Source organism: Phragmites australis, chromosome 5, assembly GCF_958298935.1.
Source record: "Phragmites australis chromosome 5, lpPhrAust1.1, whole genome shotgun sequence".
NCBI classification, from domain to species: Eukaryota; Viridiplantae; Streptophyta; class Magnoliopsida; order Poales; family Poaceae; genus Phragmites; species Phragmites australis.
The window spans coordinates 46482482-46498841 of record NC_084925.1 but is presented as its reverse complement, the minus strand read 5'-3'; the positions used below and the strand labels follow the sequence as shown (position 1 = coordinate 46498841).

Genomic DNA, 16360 nt, shown 5'->3' with positions numbered 1-16360 from the left:
GTGAGCGGGGACTTGGGCTGGCTCGACGGGAGCTGCCTCGCGCTTCCTTCTCTTTTTCTTTTCCCGCTTATCAGAGCGGGAAGAACTTGGCTGATCGGAAGCGGGGCGAGGAGCATGCCACGCCCTGGCCTCCGCAGCCTTGGCGCACTTATCGGCCAGTGCGAAAAGTTCCGCAGGGGTCTCGATCTCGTGCGTACCTAGCTTCTCGAGCATCCGCTCATCACGGACGCCCTGCCGGAAAGCAACAATAACAGCATGGGGGGCCACTCGCGGAATAGTATTGCGAACCTGGCTGAAACGCTGTATAAATCGCCGTAGCGTCTCCCCTTCCTGCTGTTGGACGGTGTGGAGGTCGCACTCCAAACCGGGACGTGCGAACGTGCCCTGAAAGTTGGCCACGAATTGGTGGCACAGGTCATCCCAGGAGCTGATAGATCCTGGGGGTAAGTTCATAAGCCAAGAGCGGGCGGAACCCCTCAAGGCAACATGAAAATAGTTTACCATCACCTTTTCGCTGCCTCCGGCCGCTTGGACGGCCGTCGTGTAGATCTGGAGGAACTCGACGGGGTCGATGGACCCGTCGTACTTCTCCGGCAGCTCGGGGCGGAACTTGGAAGGCCACCTCACCCGGCGGAGCTCGGTGGTGAAGGCACGGCAACCGGTGCAGTACCCCGCAGCACGAGCGGGGGTTCTCGGTGGCGAGAAGCGGCGAGCCGGGGATCCCCGGTGGTCGTGGGCTGGGAGAGAGGAAGCCTGGTCCTCTGCCCCAACCCCCTGCCGGGTCTCCCGCTGACGTTCGAGAGTGACTCGGGCATCTTCGTGGCCCCTTCGCTCGTCAAGATGCAAACGAAGGTCCCGGGCTTCGGACATGGCCAGGGGGATGGCGCTCCGCCTGGAGACCCCTCGGCCCGTGCGGGTGTTGCCCGCTGAGGAGCCGGCTCTGGCGGCACCGTGCCGAGAAGTGGCGCGAGGACTCCCGGCCTGCACTGGCGACGAGCAGTGCCGACCAAAGCGACGACATCTTGCATCCACCGGCCTTCCGGAGTGTTTGGCGTGGCCTGAATGGGCGGGTGTCTGAGGAGAGCTTGTGCTGCAAGCAACGCGCTCCCTGGGCTGGCCTCACTGAAAGCGAGCCTGCGCCGAGGCGGCACCCGACGTGGTCCAGAGGCGGACCTGGCGGCCGGGGTCCCGACCACCTGCTGGGGGTCGCTAGTTTGGGAGAGAAGAGAGATGAGAGATGGTTCTGTGTTGATTTGGTAAGGAACATAGAGTGGCGGCTGGCTTGGGAAAAGGGAGAGGGAAGATTGGGAAAAGGACATGAGGGTTTTTATGGACAGAATCCTCTTAGGCCAACTCTAACAGGGTCATGCAAACGATTTCGAGTGCTACAATATTTACAGGTGCAGAGAGAGAAATATGTACTCTAAATTTGCTGATTATCTCTACTGTCTGTATCACTGTTCATAAAAGATGACTGTGTGTCTAAAAGGAGGGGGAGAGTAATGAAAAGTATAAAATAAGGTAGCTGATAAAGATAAAAAAAATAGATGATGATGTAATAGTATTATAAATGATGAATTTTTAGAGTAACTATTGAAGATGACCTTATGAGCTATTGTACTTTTGCTCCACATATGTCAGCGATAGTGCAGTACGTTACAGATTCCTGTTTAAATTTTTATGGTGGTAGCCATGGTTAGGGTTAGACTAGAAAACAACGTGCAATTGGCATGCATAGCATCTTGATTTGTGTGTTTTTGATATTTGTTGATAGGTTGTTGGTAAGATCTTTGATTTTTAAATTTGATATTACAGGTCTATTTTACACATATAATAGCTGATGATGATGCTCTTCTACGTAAAGCTATTATTTGTATAGAAAGTAATCTCATCTGCGGGTTTAATAAAATGCTAGAATACTTTACATGTTTCATTGTTGCAAATTCTTATGCTTTAGGCATGGTTTGTCTGAAACACAATTATTTTGTGTAGAACAGAAAACCATTTCATGTAAAACATGAATTTTGTTGTAACTAGTGATGGCAACGGGGTCAATTCCCGTCAGGGAATGCTTTCCTATCCCCGTCCCTATTTAGCTATCAGGGGAAGTTTTCTCCCATCCCTGTTCTCACGGCAAATTTTGTGAGGATCGGGTGCCCAATATGGATGTAAAATTGAATTATAGTTGATTATTTCTATATATTAACAATATTTGTAGTATAAATAAGTAATTTATTTATGCATACGAGGGTAATTAATATAAGATGAGTTAAATATTGTAGATTAGATAAAAAATACAAGTATAATTTATTATTTTCCCTACGTAATATAATATTTATATATAAGAAGCACATATAAATTCATGGAGATTAAAATTTTCCATATCCATCCCCTAATAAGGGAATTTCCAGTGGGTTACTAAAGAACATACCCCATTTTCATCCCTAGTTGCAACCCATATACACTAAACTAGTCATCACCTAAATAACTAGCTAACGATACATCCGATGCTCCATGCAGCACTATCAATCCTACTACCCTTGAAGAAAGATGAACAAATCTTCAACTTTTCTAGGCTGGCTCCCTACTCTACTGTAGAAACTGAGCCTATCTCAATTGATCTGAGGGTGATGATGTATCTTTGGATCACCCAAGCTCAAATTCTCTTAAATGCAAATTTAAGTGTATATTTTTTAAAAACAGTCATATTCATATTGAACATCTCGACATCTTATTCGTACATAGGCTAAAATTTATACTTATATTATTAAAAAACTGTATTATACTATACTTGTATTTGTTTTTACATAGAGACGCAAACCACACAACCCACACGCATATTATATGCAGACATGGGAGAAGAAGGCCCAAGAAGGAAGCCCAACGTAAGTGTAGAGGCCCACTAAAAAGCCCAATATAGGCCCGCATATAATCTTCCCTTCTTTCTTCTCCACCAACGCACACTACCTCCCAGGCTCCCGCATCTCCTCTCTTCCTCTTCTAGAGGCTTCGCTCCGCCGCCATGGCCGCCGCCCGGCTGCTGCGACGCCGCCTCGCTGCCGTCCTCGCCTACTCGACCGCCCCCTCCTCCCGAGGTGACCACCCCCCAACATCTTTACCTCTCTCTTTCTCGGTTGCTGGGTTTATCTTTCTAGTGCTTCTCCTCCTCCCCCTCGGATGGAGTGCTGCGAGGTTGATGGATCATGGATGGGTGGTCAAATTGAATCCTGGGTTAGTGGTGTACTCCACTTTTTTGTTTAGGTTGGGTTGAGTCCTCTCCTCTTGCGTCAGCCGTTCTGTAGGTCCAAATATGCATGGATAACTTCTTTAAAGATCACAGGTGAGAGAACTAGTCTCTGGAGTAGTAAGTATTAAGCTGTTGTGGATATAGTTCCCCGCTTTGCTTTTTTTTTAATAGTATGATTTATGTTCTCGGAATTGGAATATTGTTGTTGTATTTTGGGCTGTGTGCATCATTAGTTATGCAGAGAGGCCGGAGGTGAACTCTTATGTGGTTATATTATGTCGATGTAACGATGAGAGTCAATAAAGCTTCCATTATCGGGGAAAAAAATGTATCAATGCGGGGGCAAGTTCCCAATCTTGTTGGTTTTTCTTTTTGGAGGAAATATAAGTTCCCCATGTTGGTGAGAGACTGGACGAATGCAGCAATGGAAAACTCCGTGCTGTGTCTGGCTTGCGCATGTTTCTAAATCCTTTCATGAATGAAACACGGTAGAGTTTGGAATCTGACATTGCTCTCATGAATAGACTACAGTTCCTTATGTTGTATCCTGTGATATTCAGCTACATCCTTTTAATTACTAGGGAACTACTACCCCACTTGTTAAGAGCTAAAATTACCGACCGGCTCCCGAGTTGTGAGAATAAATTCTAAAGATAGTTATCATTTCATCTTTGTGCACAATAGCTATCTGCACTTTTGCAATTCAAATGAGTTAAGCACTGAACTGGAAACTCATGTTACTGCAGGATTTTCGTTTCCTCCACCTGTAACTGCGGGGCTACGATCCCTCCTAACTGTTACCGAAGTGAGCAATAACGCTTCAGAAGAGCGTTCCCAGGACCAAGAGGATTCCAAAACCGATAACCCACTGGCTTCAGTCCCTACACCGGAGTCCAGCTTCAAAGTTAGAGATACCTCGAACCTGAAGATCTCACCCAGACATGACCTTGCCATGATCTTTACATGCAAGGTCTGTGAGACCAGGTCTATGAAGATGGCCAGCCGGGAGTCGTACGAGAAAGGAGTGGTGGTTGCACGCTGTGGTGGCTGCAACAACCTCCACCTCATAGCAGATAGGCTTGGCTGGTTCGGGGAGCCAGGGAGCATTGAGGACTTCCTAGCAGAGCAAGGGGAGGAGGTGAAGAAAGGTTCAACAGACACACTCAACTTCACTCTGGACGACTTGGTTGGGTCCCAGGTGAGTTCTAAGGGGCCTTCTGGCCAAAGTTAGGATTCTTCCTAGCATGGTAGCTTTTGGTCCATTAAATCCCTGTAGAAGCTTACCTTCTTAGGGAAGTCCCACAGCTTCTGCTCAATTTCATGGCTTATCATGTGTAGCTAGAAAGTTCATGGCTTATCAAGTTTTTGGTTCAATCAAATATGTATTATATGTGATACTATTGCAGTGTACCTCTATTACAAAAACTGCATCCAGAGGTTTTAATCCCACAAAATATGACGACGGTAAGTTTCTTGTGTACTACCGACATTTTGTACTAGGTAGTGCTTCATCACTCAAGTAATGCGTACGGATATTTATGCTCGTATTATGAGCTCACAAATGATCTTTACGGATCATTTTAGGCGTATACGCGTTGAGTTGTGATGTCGCTGCTTCATTACTAAATTCATCCTGAAAGTAAGGAAGCTGCTTTCGAAGAGCTACAAATTTCACAATTAGCAGCCATACATAAACTGGCATTTGCATTTCAAATTTACACTGGAGGTAAATGAATGAACTCTGACGTTTCGGCTAATCTGAAATTGATAAACGCCTCTATAATTTAGGGCATTCCTGACAGTTGCTTGCTATTCAAGAATCTGTCCTCATCTACACCTGGGGACGTGACTGTAACAAGAAGGGCTCTAAATGTAAATTTCTATTACACTGAAATTATTGAAATGAATCGGCTATATGGACAGAGAAAGTTATGGGTTTTTCCTTGCCTTAGTGCTTCTGGAAGGTCACCATGCAGAAGAACGCTACGCAGCGGAAGAGTAGCCCATTAGCAACGAGAACCACTATACAGAGAGCCTTGTTTTCGATGTTGTAGCCGCTCCTGATCAGTGAGCCACACCGTGTTATTAGCCACACCCCCGAATAGCTGCAACCACGAACAAAATGGGGTGTGTGTTATACTTATAGGGCTACAATGGTGCCATGGCCAGTTGAAACTTGAACTCATATCGACCAAAAAAAGGACGATCCGATCCGTACTTCTGAGCATTTGCAATGACAAACGCTTCCAGGGCCCACTTTGTGTAGCACAAATCAGCAAAGATTGTGTTCTTCTGCTGAGTTGCTACTAGAGTCAAAACAACTGGAAGCAGCGCAGACCACTGCAAGAACAGCAGCATGTGTTAGGACAAGTCTGGCTAGAAGTGAAAATTGGAGATATACACGACTCACCAGCTGCGCAGAGCTTGGCTGGAAGAAGATGGCGAAGGTGTAGCCAATGCCGGTCACACAGTAGACGAGCGCGACGAGAACGACGTAGTTCTCCCAGATGGACGACCTGGGGTTGTTGAAGAAGTAGAACATGGAGAGGTAGACGATGGGCTTGACGATGGTGTTGAAGTGATCTATGGTGTCCTTGGACAGGAAGTAGGCCAGTGAGCTCATCCCGGAGGCTCTCTCCCTCCAGTAGTAGATCTTGTCGAGCGCGAACGATCTCAAGGCTCCGATTTTGCAGAGCAGTGCTGCACCACGTACGGCCACATTTCGTTTGCATCACTCGAGTCGGAAGAGCGGCATATATTGCTCAAGAGTCAAGAGAGAAACCATGCATACTTACAGACAGCAATGACAGTGTATGTGTATCCCAGCGCCCCAAACGTCTCGTCGCTCACTTTGGCTAGTGTTCCCAGGCATATCCCGGCAAGACAAAGTATCAAGTAGTCGACTCCTTGTATTCTCGCTTCACGGAGCCTCTGCTTGCCGCACCTGAACAAGAGGAGAGGTATATCATTAGTTGTCATATACTCCTAGTTGAGACTTGAGAGGAGGCAGTCAAGTTCAGAAGAAGAATATACTTAGTAAGTAATCTCTAAAGCCAGCCAAGAGATGTTACTGTACCTTCCCAGGAAGTACCGGTACTGCCTTAGAATGCCGGGAGTATTGCGGTTTGACAGATCTTGAGAAGTTTTGTTATAATCATACTCATCCTTCTTCTGCCCGAGGATATCCTTAGCATTTCCCCATAGCACCGAAGCAATGGATGGACCCGCATCCTCGTCGCTCGAAGCATGATCAGTGCTTCCTCTGAAGGACGCCGATTCGGAATCTGAAAAACTCTGCAGCATATCCCGCGGAACATCGTAGCCATTGTGCAGCATCCATCTGAGAGGCAAATCCTTCACGGTGACACCTTCGCTTAAGCTGGGCTTCACGATGCCCTCCAAGATGTCAATGTAGTAGTCCGGTGGGTTCACGCGCTCTGGCACAAGGATGCCCAGCCCTGCGAAGTACTCTTCCACCTTCTTTACTGGCCCGTGGTACACCGTCATGCCCCCTTTGGCTAGAAGTATCAAGTCATCGAACATTCTGTAGAGCGTGTAACTGAAACAACGCAGCCATCAGCAACTCAGGGTGCCGACCGACAAATTAACAATGCAACATGTTCAGGGTGCTAGACCAACCTGGGTTGATGAACAACCATGGAGATGTTGACGCCTTCGAGAGCTTCACGGCGAAGGGCGCGGAGCAGAAGCAGGGAGGAAGCGCTGTCCAAACCAGACGTTGGCTCATCCAAGATCAACACCGAGGGCTCCATCACCATCTCTAGACCGACATTGACTCTCTTGCGCTGGCCACCAGAGATGCCTCGCTGCTCCACTGTCCCAACCAGAGAATCTCGAACTGCCTGCAGCCCCAGGGACTCGATGACCCTCTCCACAACGAGGACCTTATCAGCCTTGGACATGTCTGCTGACAGCCTGAAATGCATCAGCTTAGCATACGTAAGTTCACCGAGCCAGCTAATAATACCTGAAAGGGTCCTGAAGTGATAATTTCTACTCCGGTTTCCGATACGTACCTGCATCTTGCATTGAACCAGAGGTTTTCTTCAACGGTTAGGTTCCCATGGACGATATCATCTTGGGGAACAAAGCCAATGATCCTCTTGTACCCGCGAATCGGTTCTATTTTACCATTTATAAGCACCAGGCCTGAGGTTTCACACCCAGTTGCCTTACCCGCGATAGCACTAAGAAATGTGGTCTTTCCAGCGCCAGACGGGCCCATGACGGCAGCTACACGGCCAGGCGAGAGCTTTCCTGTCACTGACCTCAAGAGCTTCTTCTTGCTCCCCTTCAGCGTTAGTGTTAGGTCCTTGAATGCGATCTCAATGACTGGTCTCGTACTGACATCATGTTCTTTGGCCATTGATATCACGCCCGAGAAAGTCATGTTATGGTTCTCCTGTTGCATGGCCTTTTCCTTCTCTATTTGACCATATGCATACTTGAAAATTTGGCTCCGGGTGTGCATTTGTTTCCCTTTGGGCTTTTTCAGGGCCTTATCTCCTATTTCCAGATTGAATCCTTCGTCGCTCTCCGGGTTCTCCTCGAGCGAGCGCATCATGTCAGTGAGGTTGTTCTTCTTTCCACCCGCATCTGGAGTCACGCCTGCACCTACTTTCGACGGTCCCGCCTGTGCCTGGCCAGGCTTCCTGCGCGAGAACGTGCGAGACAATTGCGTCTGCAGACCCGCGCCCGCCTTCTTGGCGACATCTTTAGCTGATTTCCACCTTTCTCGAGCCTGCGCGGTCTCTCTTGCATGCCTTGCCGCGGCCTCTCGAGATTTTGCTTGCTTTTTCTCACGGTTGGTCAGGATTTGGCCGGAGAAGTTGTAAATGATCAAAAGAACTAAACAAGAAGCAACCTACAGAACCGCGAGAAACATAAACTGAGAGTTAGTTAGTTAGTTCAGTCAGCAAATCAATAGCAGCAGCATTTCAAGAGATATTATCATGCTACTGGTGGAGTACTGGAATATTACCACTAGCAATGCACCAAATATTGTTATGTCCTGAGTTGCTGAGTTTGGTGGGCAAGAGCTCTTCTTGTAGCATCCTGCAGTAAGGAAGCAGCCAGAATTCAGAACTGGCTTGGCATGTGCAGAAACCAAAAGGACTTCTGATGGCCAGGGGTTCCAGCTTTTTGTAGAAAACTGGGCTTACTAGTTTGTGAGGTTGATCCCTTCCTGCAATAAAACCTGCAAAATTGCACGTTATACTCTTAGCATTTGCTCAAGACAATGCAGAATGAATCTGTCACACAAAGAATGCACATTTGAATAAATTTTGTTCCGAGGGAACACGCACGCCTGCATTGTTACTAGAATGGGAACATAACAAATAAAATTGGAAACGCTAGATAGATAGGATTACCCACTACTACAAGGGAGCTTCGTTGTAGTCGTTGGGCAGTAGAATCCAGGTGGGCAGAAAATATCATCCGTTGTTACCACATCTGCCCAATTATCAGCAGCACCACAAGTATGCTTTGGGTTCCCAGGAGGTGGTTGATAGTTGTATCTGGAATGCATCTTGAGAATTAAAGAGTGAACACATGAAACTTTTATGGAAATAATTGAGTATTAACGACTGACAACTTACGGGTCGCAGATGCTTGTAGTTTTGTTCAAGCTGGACAGTGGACAGTATGCACCCAGAGGGCAAGCTGCACGCAGCAACGAAAGAGAATCACTAGAATATTGTATTGCATTGAGATGGATATAAAACTTGTAACATATAACACACGGTCACCAGTTTTTATTTACATGATGAGATGTAGAGAAATGATTGATACAAACAGGATATGTCAAGAAGCAAATCTGAGAGAGAGAGAGAGAGAAATGGTGATTATATATGTTCGTTAATTGATGCCCAGTAGCTTCATCTTGTTGTGATGAGAACGTACGTATCATGCAAGTGAGACCATGGGGGCAAAAGAAGCCAGGGCAGCAGGTTTGGCATTTGAGGGCCCTGTAAGGGATATCCTTTTCATCTTGCAGGTTGATCTTCTGGTCCTTGCCGACGCTGCAAGCCCATCCAGGCTCGCAGCCGTCAATCCACGACGAGAGGTTGCAGTTCTTGTTGGGCCTGACGTAGTTCTTCTCCCCGTTCTCCCCGCTGTCGAGCAAGCTGTTGAAGTAGAACTTCATCTCGGCAGCTGTGCACACGCGCTGCTGAAAGTCTCCTGTTCATTCATGAAGATAGATAGATGCATCGTTACATTTTCTTTTCTTTTCTTTTGCATGCTGGGCATGTGTATTAATCGCTGCTGCAGCAACAAACGCTGTCCCAAACAAATTAAAGCCAATATTCGTTTCATTGACATGCATGTCAACTAAAAATGCAGGGAAATGAGAGTTCAACATCAGCAACAGCAAATGTTACCAAAATGATCACCACATAGCAAAGACAATCAAACAGACACAAGGAGGAGATGAAAATTCCATCAGGTAGCATATGCATACCGTTGGTCTCCTTCATGCAATTGGTGAGGAAGGTGGTGTCCTTGGAGAAATCGAAGGCCGCATTCCACTCCATATCCCTGCAAAAGTGCAAAAATGAGAAGAAATCGATCGAAATTCCCTAAGCATCAGAAATTCAGAATCGCATGCGAACCTTCCTCCAAAAACAGAAAAGAAACCGAAATAGCCAGAGATGATATCGGAATGGGTGGTGCTGCTGCACCGATCACTCACGTGTCCTTGATGCAGTAGTCGAGCTTTTTCCCGATGGCTTTGGCGAAGGAGGAGGTGAGTGCCTTGAGGCGTTCGTTCATGACTCCGGCCACCACGGGGCTCCCGGCGATGGCCTGGGCCCCCCTGTCCCCCGCACCCCCAGTGCCGTCGTCGTAGTCGGTTGTGGTCTGCGCGAGGGAGAGGCGGGGGACGTCGATGGCGCGCGCGGCGGCGAGGAGGAGCAGCAGGTGCGCCGCCACCCAGGCCATGATGGCGGTCGGAGGGGGACGGCGGTGCTACGCCACGGGCGCTAGGGTTAGAGGGAGCATCATCATGCGCGGTGGCGAGCAGAAGTAGGCGGGAGAAGGGGGTGGAGCGGTCGGTGCGCAAAGGATGGCGGGGAGGAGAGCGGGTGCATGGTCTACGAGCCCGAGGCGAGGTTGGTCAGACGGCCAGGATGGCGGCTGCCGAGACGTGGGTGGTTGGATGCATGTTTGGTGCTGTGGAACGGGTGCAGGGAACGAACTTGGGCTGCCAATGCAACGGTTGGCCCTAGACCTCTTTCTTTCTTTCTTTCTTTCCGGATCGGATCCTTTGAGCAGTTGAGCTCCCGAGCTCTCCTCAAATAAAAAAAAAACGTATCTTTAACAGCGGATGGATCTAGTAATTACTAGGTTTATCGTACATTTCTTAAAGGATCCGATCCGATGATCCATCTCCCTTTCCGGTTCGGCTTGGCTTCCTCCACCTCGTGGTCCTATCCGTCAGCTCATCAGTCCTCTCCGTCTCGTTCACAAGTGAGCTGACGAGGAATTCTTCCTCCTCCTCCTCCTTGTCGCTTGCATTCGCGGGCAAAGCGAAGAAAATTAGGGTGTAAACAAATATAAAAATAAAAAAGCTTCTTGGTTGGTGAGAAGAGGGGAGAGGAGAGGAGAAAATATTAGGCAAGCTCCTCGAAGTTTGACTGCTGCTGCTGCTGTTCCCTCCTGCTTAGCCCCCAGTCCAAAGTTGTTCTCTGCCCTTATCTTTCTGCCTCCCCTTTCCCTGTCGCTTCCCGGATCGGAGCTCCCTCCCCGGGACACTGCAGGGCTCTTGCCTCCGGATCAGCTCGGAGATAGGCAAGGTTTGTTGCTGTAATCCTATTTCTAGTTTGATGTCTTTGTGCTCACGTTTGCTTGCATCTTTGGTCCGTATGCTTCATCTTGTCGTCCTTTTTCCCCCACCGATTTATATGAAGAGTAAGTAGAGATTTGGAAGAATTAAGCTAAGATTTGATAGAGCAAAGGTGGTTATAGTTCCAGGTTTATTAAGGTTGTTGGATGTAGTTTCAGGATTGATGCTATTTTGCTTCTCTCACGCCTTCTTTACTGCCTTGGTCTTCTCGTCCGTACCTCAGGATTTAGACTTGTTACAGCTGCAGAACTCTTGCACAAAAATTCTGTTACTTTTTTTAGGATTGCAGTGGAGTCTATCAAATATTAATTAAAAAAACCTGCGGGTGGTTTTTAGCCCGCTTCTGTTACTTCGGTTCAAAGGCATGATTTTTAGCCCAGCCTTATCTGAATTTTAGCTTTATTTGGGCTTTGTAGTAATAAAAAGTGCCTCCTTTTTACCAAGATTGGTCGCGACAGCCAATTATGAGGATTTTTTTAGCCTTCTTTTCACACGAGATAGTTACTGTCGTAGCACGACTCGAGTTCAGAATCCGTGAAGTTCTCACTTCGGCTTCCATTCGATTATGAGTTACTAATCATGTGAATCTATCTCCACCGGCTTCAACTAAAAAATTCCTTCAAGGAAGAAGAGTTTTACCATCACCTGTTGGTTGACAATACATTTTGCAGAACTTGAATTCAGAACTCACTAACTTGTTCTCACTCCATAGTTTGATTTGTATTTGTATTTTGTGGGGAAAAGCATGAAGTCTTTCCTAATTGTTCCCCTAATTAATTCCCTTTGCATTGCAGCAATGAGGTGCCTGCCTTTCTTGCATGGAGGGATCAAAGAGGAGGATCCCGTTACCAAGTCGGCCTCTGTACGGTCCTTCAGCACAACATCGACGGAACGCGACGTCCGCTCTGGTTCAGACTTCAACTCCATGAACGTCTCTGATATGAGCGCTGAATCAATACGGAGGATGCAGTACCCCAGCTTCACTGACCGGCCTAGTAACCTCAGGGTTTTCTCCTTCTCTGAACTGAAGAATGCCACCAGAAACTTCAGTCGGTCGCTCATGATTGGGGAGGGTGGGTTTGGCTGTGTGTATAGGGGCACCACCAAGACCTCCGACGAACCTAGTGAACGAATTGAGATTGCTGTTAAGCAGTTGAATCGTAAAGGACTTCAGGCAAGCTGTTTCACCAACTTGTCATTCCCTAAAACTTTTTGAAACAAGATTCCCTAGCACTTAACCGTGGCAGGCTAGCCTGGTTGCAGCTCTTTAGGTTTTTAAATGATAGTTACTCACACATGTTATCATCAGCATCTCCATTGTGTAGGAGGCCTAAGAACAGTCTTATTTGGACTTAGTTCTGAATCTTCAAACTTGGCATAGTGAAAATAAACCAAGAATTCTGAGTCATCGTTTCTTCAGGAAAGAAACCATTCAGTAGGTCCATCTGCTTCAGTGGATGCACGATAGTTTATTTCCTTGTGTTTCCAGTCCATGCTTACATGTTGTTCTAGGTATGGTGAGTCAACAAGTGCCATCATATAGTAAACAGTAGTGAGTCAACTAGTGCCATCATATAATAAACACCAGTAGATATAAAATTGCAAGTCAAGCATACCTTGAAATCCTTTCTATTCCACTTGCTTGATGAGTCCTTTTGAAGTCACGTCAACTGGAATCTAGATCTAGCTACCTGTATTGATTCCTCATAGAATATGATCTTTCTTCAGGGGCAGAAGGAGTGGTTAACAGAAATGAATGTGCTTGGAATTGTTGAGCATCCGAACCTAGTTAAACTAATAGGCTACTGCGCTGAAGATGATGAGCGAGGAGTACAACGACTTCTTGTGTACGAATATATGCCTAATGGAAGTGTGGATGATCACTTGTCGAGTAGATCAACTTCAACTCTATCATGGCCGTTGAGACTAAAAGTAGCTCTTGATTCTGCTCGGGGACTGAAGTATCTGCATGAAGAAATGGATTTTCAGGTAACTCATTTACTTTCTGAGGATCAAGATCGTAACACTTGTATGATCTGAAACATTCGTGTGACATTAGCATAACTCCACATCTTCATCCTGCAGAAGGAGCAAATGAAATATCAAAAGCTGCAGTATGCTTAGCTGTTTCAGTAAGCTATATCTATCCTGCTAAATTTATGATATGCATGCAGGTTATTTTTCGAGATTTGAAAACATCTAACATTCTGTTGGATGAGAACTGGAATGCAAAATTGTCAGACTTTGGTTTGGCTAGGCATGGACCATCAGAAGGTCTGACCCATGTCTCCACAGCGGTATGCACATTTATAAATCAACAACCATGTTTACATTAATGTGTTACTGCATAATGTTCCATATTCTTTTGGTAACTAGGTACTAGTGTTCTGACGGTATTCAACTGACAAAATGTGTTATAAAGATAACCATGTTGCCGAATAGGCAACTTGTAAGTTCATTTTATTGTACTTCTATAGAATTGTTCGTTTTTTTGTGCCAACGAAGTTATATACCGATTTGCTCAACCTCCACCAACAAAATTATTATTGGGTACTACTTACATTAGTAGACAACTAATGTAAGTAGTTTCTGAAGAAGGCAAGAAAAACAGAGTCAACACTTTTGAGAATGGCAACTGAAGTAATACAAAGGTGTGACTACTTCAAAACATTAAGGATGGCTAAATTCATTCATCAAGTAGCTTCAGAATGTAGCGTGTCAATATATTCTAGCCAAAAAGGGGGGGGGGGGGGGGGGACTCGCCTCTTTTTGCCAACTGCAAGTAACAAGAATTCAGTTTTAAACTATTTGTTCCAAGTTGCTAGCTACCATAACATTTTCCCTGTAATAATTTTATGATTTTTTTCATTCATGCCAATGTCATTTGTTCCTAGAACAGCCTTCCTAACATCCATCTAAACTATCATCTTATGCTATTATGGTTCAATTTTTCACTAGGTAGTTGGAACTCTAGGCTATGCAGCGCCTGAGTACATGCAGACTGGACGCCTCACTGCAAAGAGTGACATATGGAGCTACGGCGTGCTTCTCTACGAGCTCATCACTGGCCGCCGGCCCATTGATCGTAACCGCCCAAAGAGCGAGCAGAAGCTGCTGGAGTGGGTTAAACCATACATCTCTGACGTCAAGCGGTTCCCCATAATCATAGACCCACGGCTCGAGGGGCACTACAACCTCAAGTCCATGACAAAGCTGGCCACTGTCGCTAACCGCTGCCTTGTTCGGATGCCAAAGTCCCGCCCAAAGATGAGTGACGTGTATGAGATGGTACAGAAGATTGTCGACAGCATTGAGACCGGCACGCCACAGCCTCCTCTGCACTACCATGGGTCGGTTTCTGAACCAGGTGCGAAGCGGACAAAGAAAGGGTCACTGAAGAGAAGGTTCCAAGAATTCAAATTTGGTTGCCGGCAAATTGTATGGCGTGGCTGGAAACCTGAGATCATAAAGACCTTCTGAAAAGATGGTGCTCCTTGCTGTAAGTATAGCTGTTCATAGGGATAAGGTTGTTTCTCTGTATACTTCTTGTCGTTAGGGTGAGTTCATACCAGGTGCGCAACTGAGTCGCGGTGTGCAACTTTTTATCTTGTGTTCTATGTAATTCACCTGGTTCTGAGAAACACAATGCGAGCTGCAATATGGTGATCAGTAGGACCCTTGCGCCCTTGTGTTTTCAGTGCAATTTCTGGCCTTTCCTTCTATGTACTCGGTTCTGGTGGAGCACTAATCTTGTTTCTTCCAAACTAAAAAAATGTCTATTTTCTTGTAGAAAGGGTCAGGGAATGATTTAGATTCAGGCGAGATGTGACCTGAATGAACGGATTACACCCGGCCAATCAGAATATGCGCCTTATCTTGAGCTCAACTTGAGAATGATCTGACGATGGCCGGTGGTACATGCCGATCATTCTTTTGATCAGATAAGACTCGGTGGCGGCAGATCGAAAGAGACCCTTTGTCCAATTGGGAAAACTGAAGGTGGAGGGTGGACATCAGAAATTGAATCGAGACCGGCTCATTCTTTCGATTGGATGGCCTGCGTGATCGTCAGCTATCCGAGATGATCCAGTTTCCAGTGTAGATCCTGTGCAAAGCATTGTGTAATCGTGTGGTGGTTATATGAATGGTAAAGCTTTCTGAAAACTTTCTGGTGGTGGTTTCGTTCTGCTGTTCCCATGTAGAAAGCACCGTGACTGGAAGCAAGGGGTTCTGCTGCATACGCTTTCCATTCCATCAAACATCAGCTTCTGCCTTTTTGTGATACGATATATGCGTTGAGCAGAATTCTGCCGATTTTGGGTGATGGGCAGGAATTGTAGGGCACCTTTCAAGATTTCAGACTTCTTCTCTTGTTGCATGCAAAGAACTTAAGAAGAGGTTCTATCATCAGCTCATCACCATGTATCTTGCTTTGCCCTGTTATCTTCAGAAAGTTGCACATGATGTATGTGATGGTGTTTCTTGTTTAGCCATCATTCTGTGATTCGTCACTCTTGTTCCAGCATCCAAGATTCCTACTTTATGGATCAATCAAATTGACACTGCAGATTTTGTGGGGGAAAGGGAGAGGAGGATCAGTATCCTGCTAATGAGAGAAGGAAACCGAACCTCCTGTCCGAATGCAGTGCAGTGTAATCAAACCTGCTGGGAATTTTTCTGAAATGCTGTGACGAATTCTGGGGCTGCCTCACGGACACGTAAGGAGCGTGGGGGCGACGCTCCAAGGTGGAGCCGAGTCCGGAGGAGGCTCAAGCCCTTGTCCCGTCTTAAACATGGGCCTCCAATAAAGACCGTGTAGATGGAGTCGCACTGTTAAAAAAAAATCTGAAGTGCTGCGAGGAACAAACACATGCAGCATGCATGTTCGCAAGTGCTCGTGTTTCTGACCGAGAGATGAAATCAGGCAAGATCCAGGCACATGGTTTGCCTTGTCGTCTCTGCACCCATCGCTCTGCAGATTGCAATGGGGATGATGGCGAAGTCTCCTGCTTTCTCAGACAAGTCTCTCAGGTAGCACCATTGCTCCTGTAATAACCAGCTGGATTCAGATTCTCCTCAGAAACTGGCAGGATTCGAGCTAAATGATCCACTTAAACTGTTGATCAGACGGTCTTAGCAACTAGCAAAACCATCCCGAATGAATTCCTAATTCCTAGCCGAAAGTCGTGGGCATCGCCTATCAAAGCCAAAATTGCGGCACCATTCATGCACCTTTTTTATTTTCA

The 16360-nt window shown here is 46.4% G+C and overlaps 3 protein-coding genes across 3 annotated transcripts; 2 read left to right on the top strand and 1 right to left on the bottom strand.

Annotated features, from left to right (window-relative positions):
* The first annotated feature begins 2954 nt into the window (after positions 1 to 2954).
* On the top strand, positions 2955 to 4727 carry LOC133920115 (uncharacterized protein C24H6.02c). Its single transcript, XM_062364769.1, has 2 exons — positions 2955 to 3095; positions 3994 to 4727. The coding sequence occupies exons 1-2, from the start codon at positions 3023 to 3025 to the stop codon at positions 4476 to 4478; spliced, it is 558 nt and encodes a 185-aa protein (XP_062220753.1). The 5' UTR covers positions 2955 to 3022; the 3' UTR covers positions 4479 to 4727.
* A 61-nt stretch (positions 4728 to 4788) lies between these two features.
* On the bottom strand, positions 4789 to 10549 carry LOC133920113 (ABC transporter G family member 28-like). Its single transcript, XM_062364767.1, has 14 exons — positions 9963 to 10549; positions 9732 to 9808; positions 9173 to 9451; positions 8869 to 8932; positions 8641 to 8787; positions 8431 to 8465; positions 8250 to 8323; positions 7285 to 8132; positions 6887 to 7183; positions 6324 to 6806; positions 6043 to 6191; positions 5658 to 5947; positions 5466 to 5587; positions 4789 to 5352 (listed from the first exon to the last, which is right to left on the bottom strand). The coding sequence occupies exons 1-14, from the start codon at positions 10208 to 10210 to the stop codon at positions 5196 to 5198; spliced, it is 3270 nt and encodes a 1089-aa protein (XP_062220751.1). The 5' UTR covers positions 10211 to 10549; the 3' UTR covers positions 4789 to 5195.
* Positions 10550 to 10727: 178 nt separating this feature from the next.
* Positions 10728 to 14836, top strand: LOC133920114 (serine/threonine-protein kinase PCRK1-like). The gene is made up of 5 exons (XM_062364768.1): positions 10728 to 11064; positions 11909 to 12288; positions 12843 to 13103; positions 13289 to 13411; positions 14073 to 14836. The coding sequence occupies exons 2-5, from the start codon at positions 11911 to 11913 to the stop codon at positions 14592 to 14594; spliced, it is 1284 nt and encodes a 427-aa protein (XP_062220752.1). The 5' UTR covers positions 10728 to 11064; positions 11909 to 11910; the 3' UTR covers positions 14595 to 14836.
* Positions 14837 to 16360: the final 1524 nt, after the last annotated feature.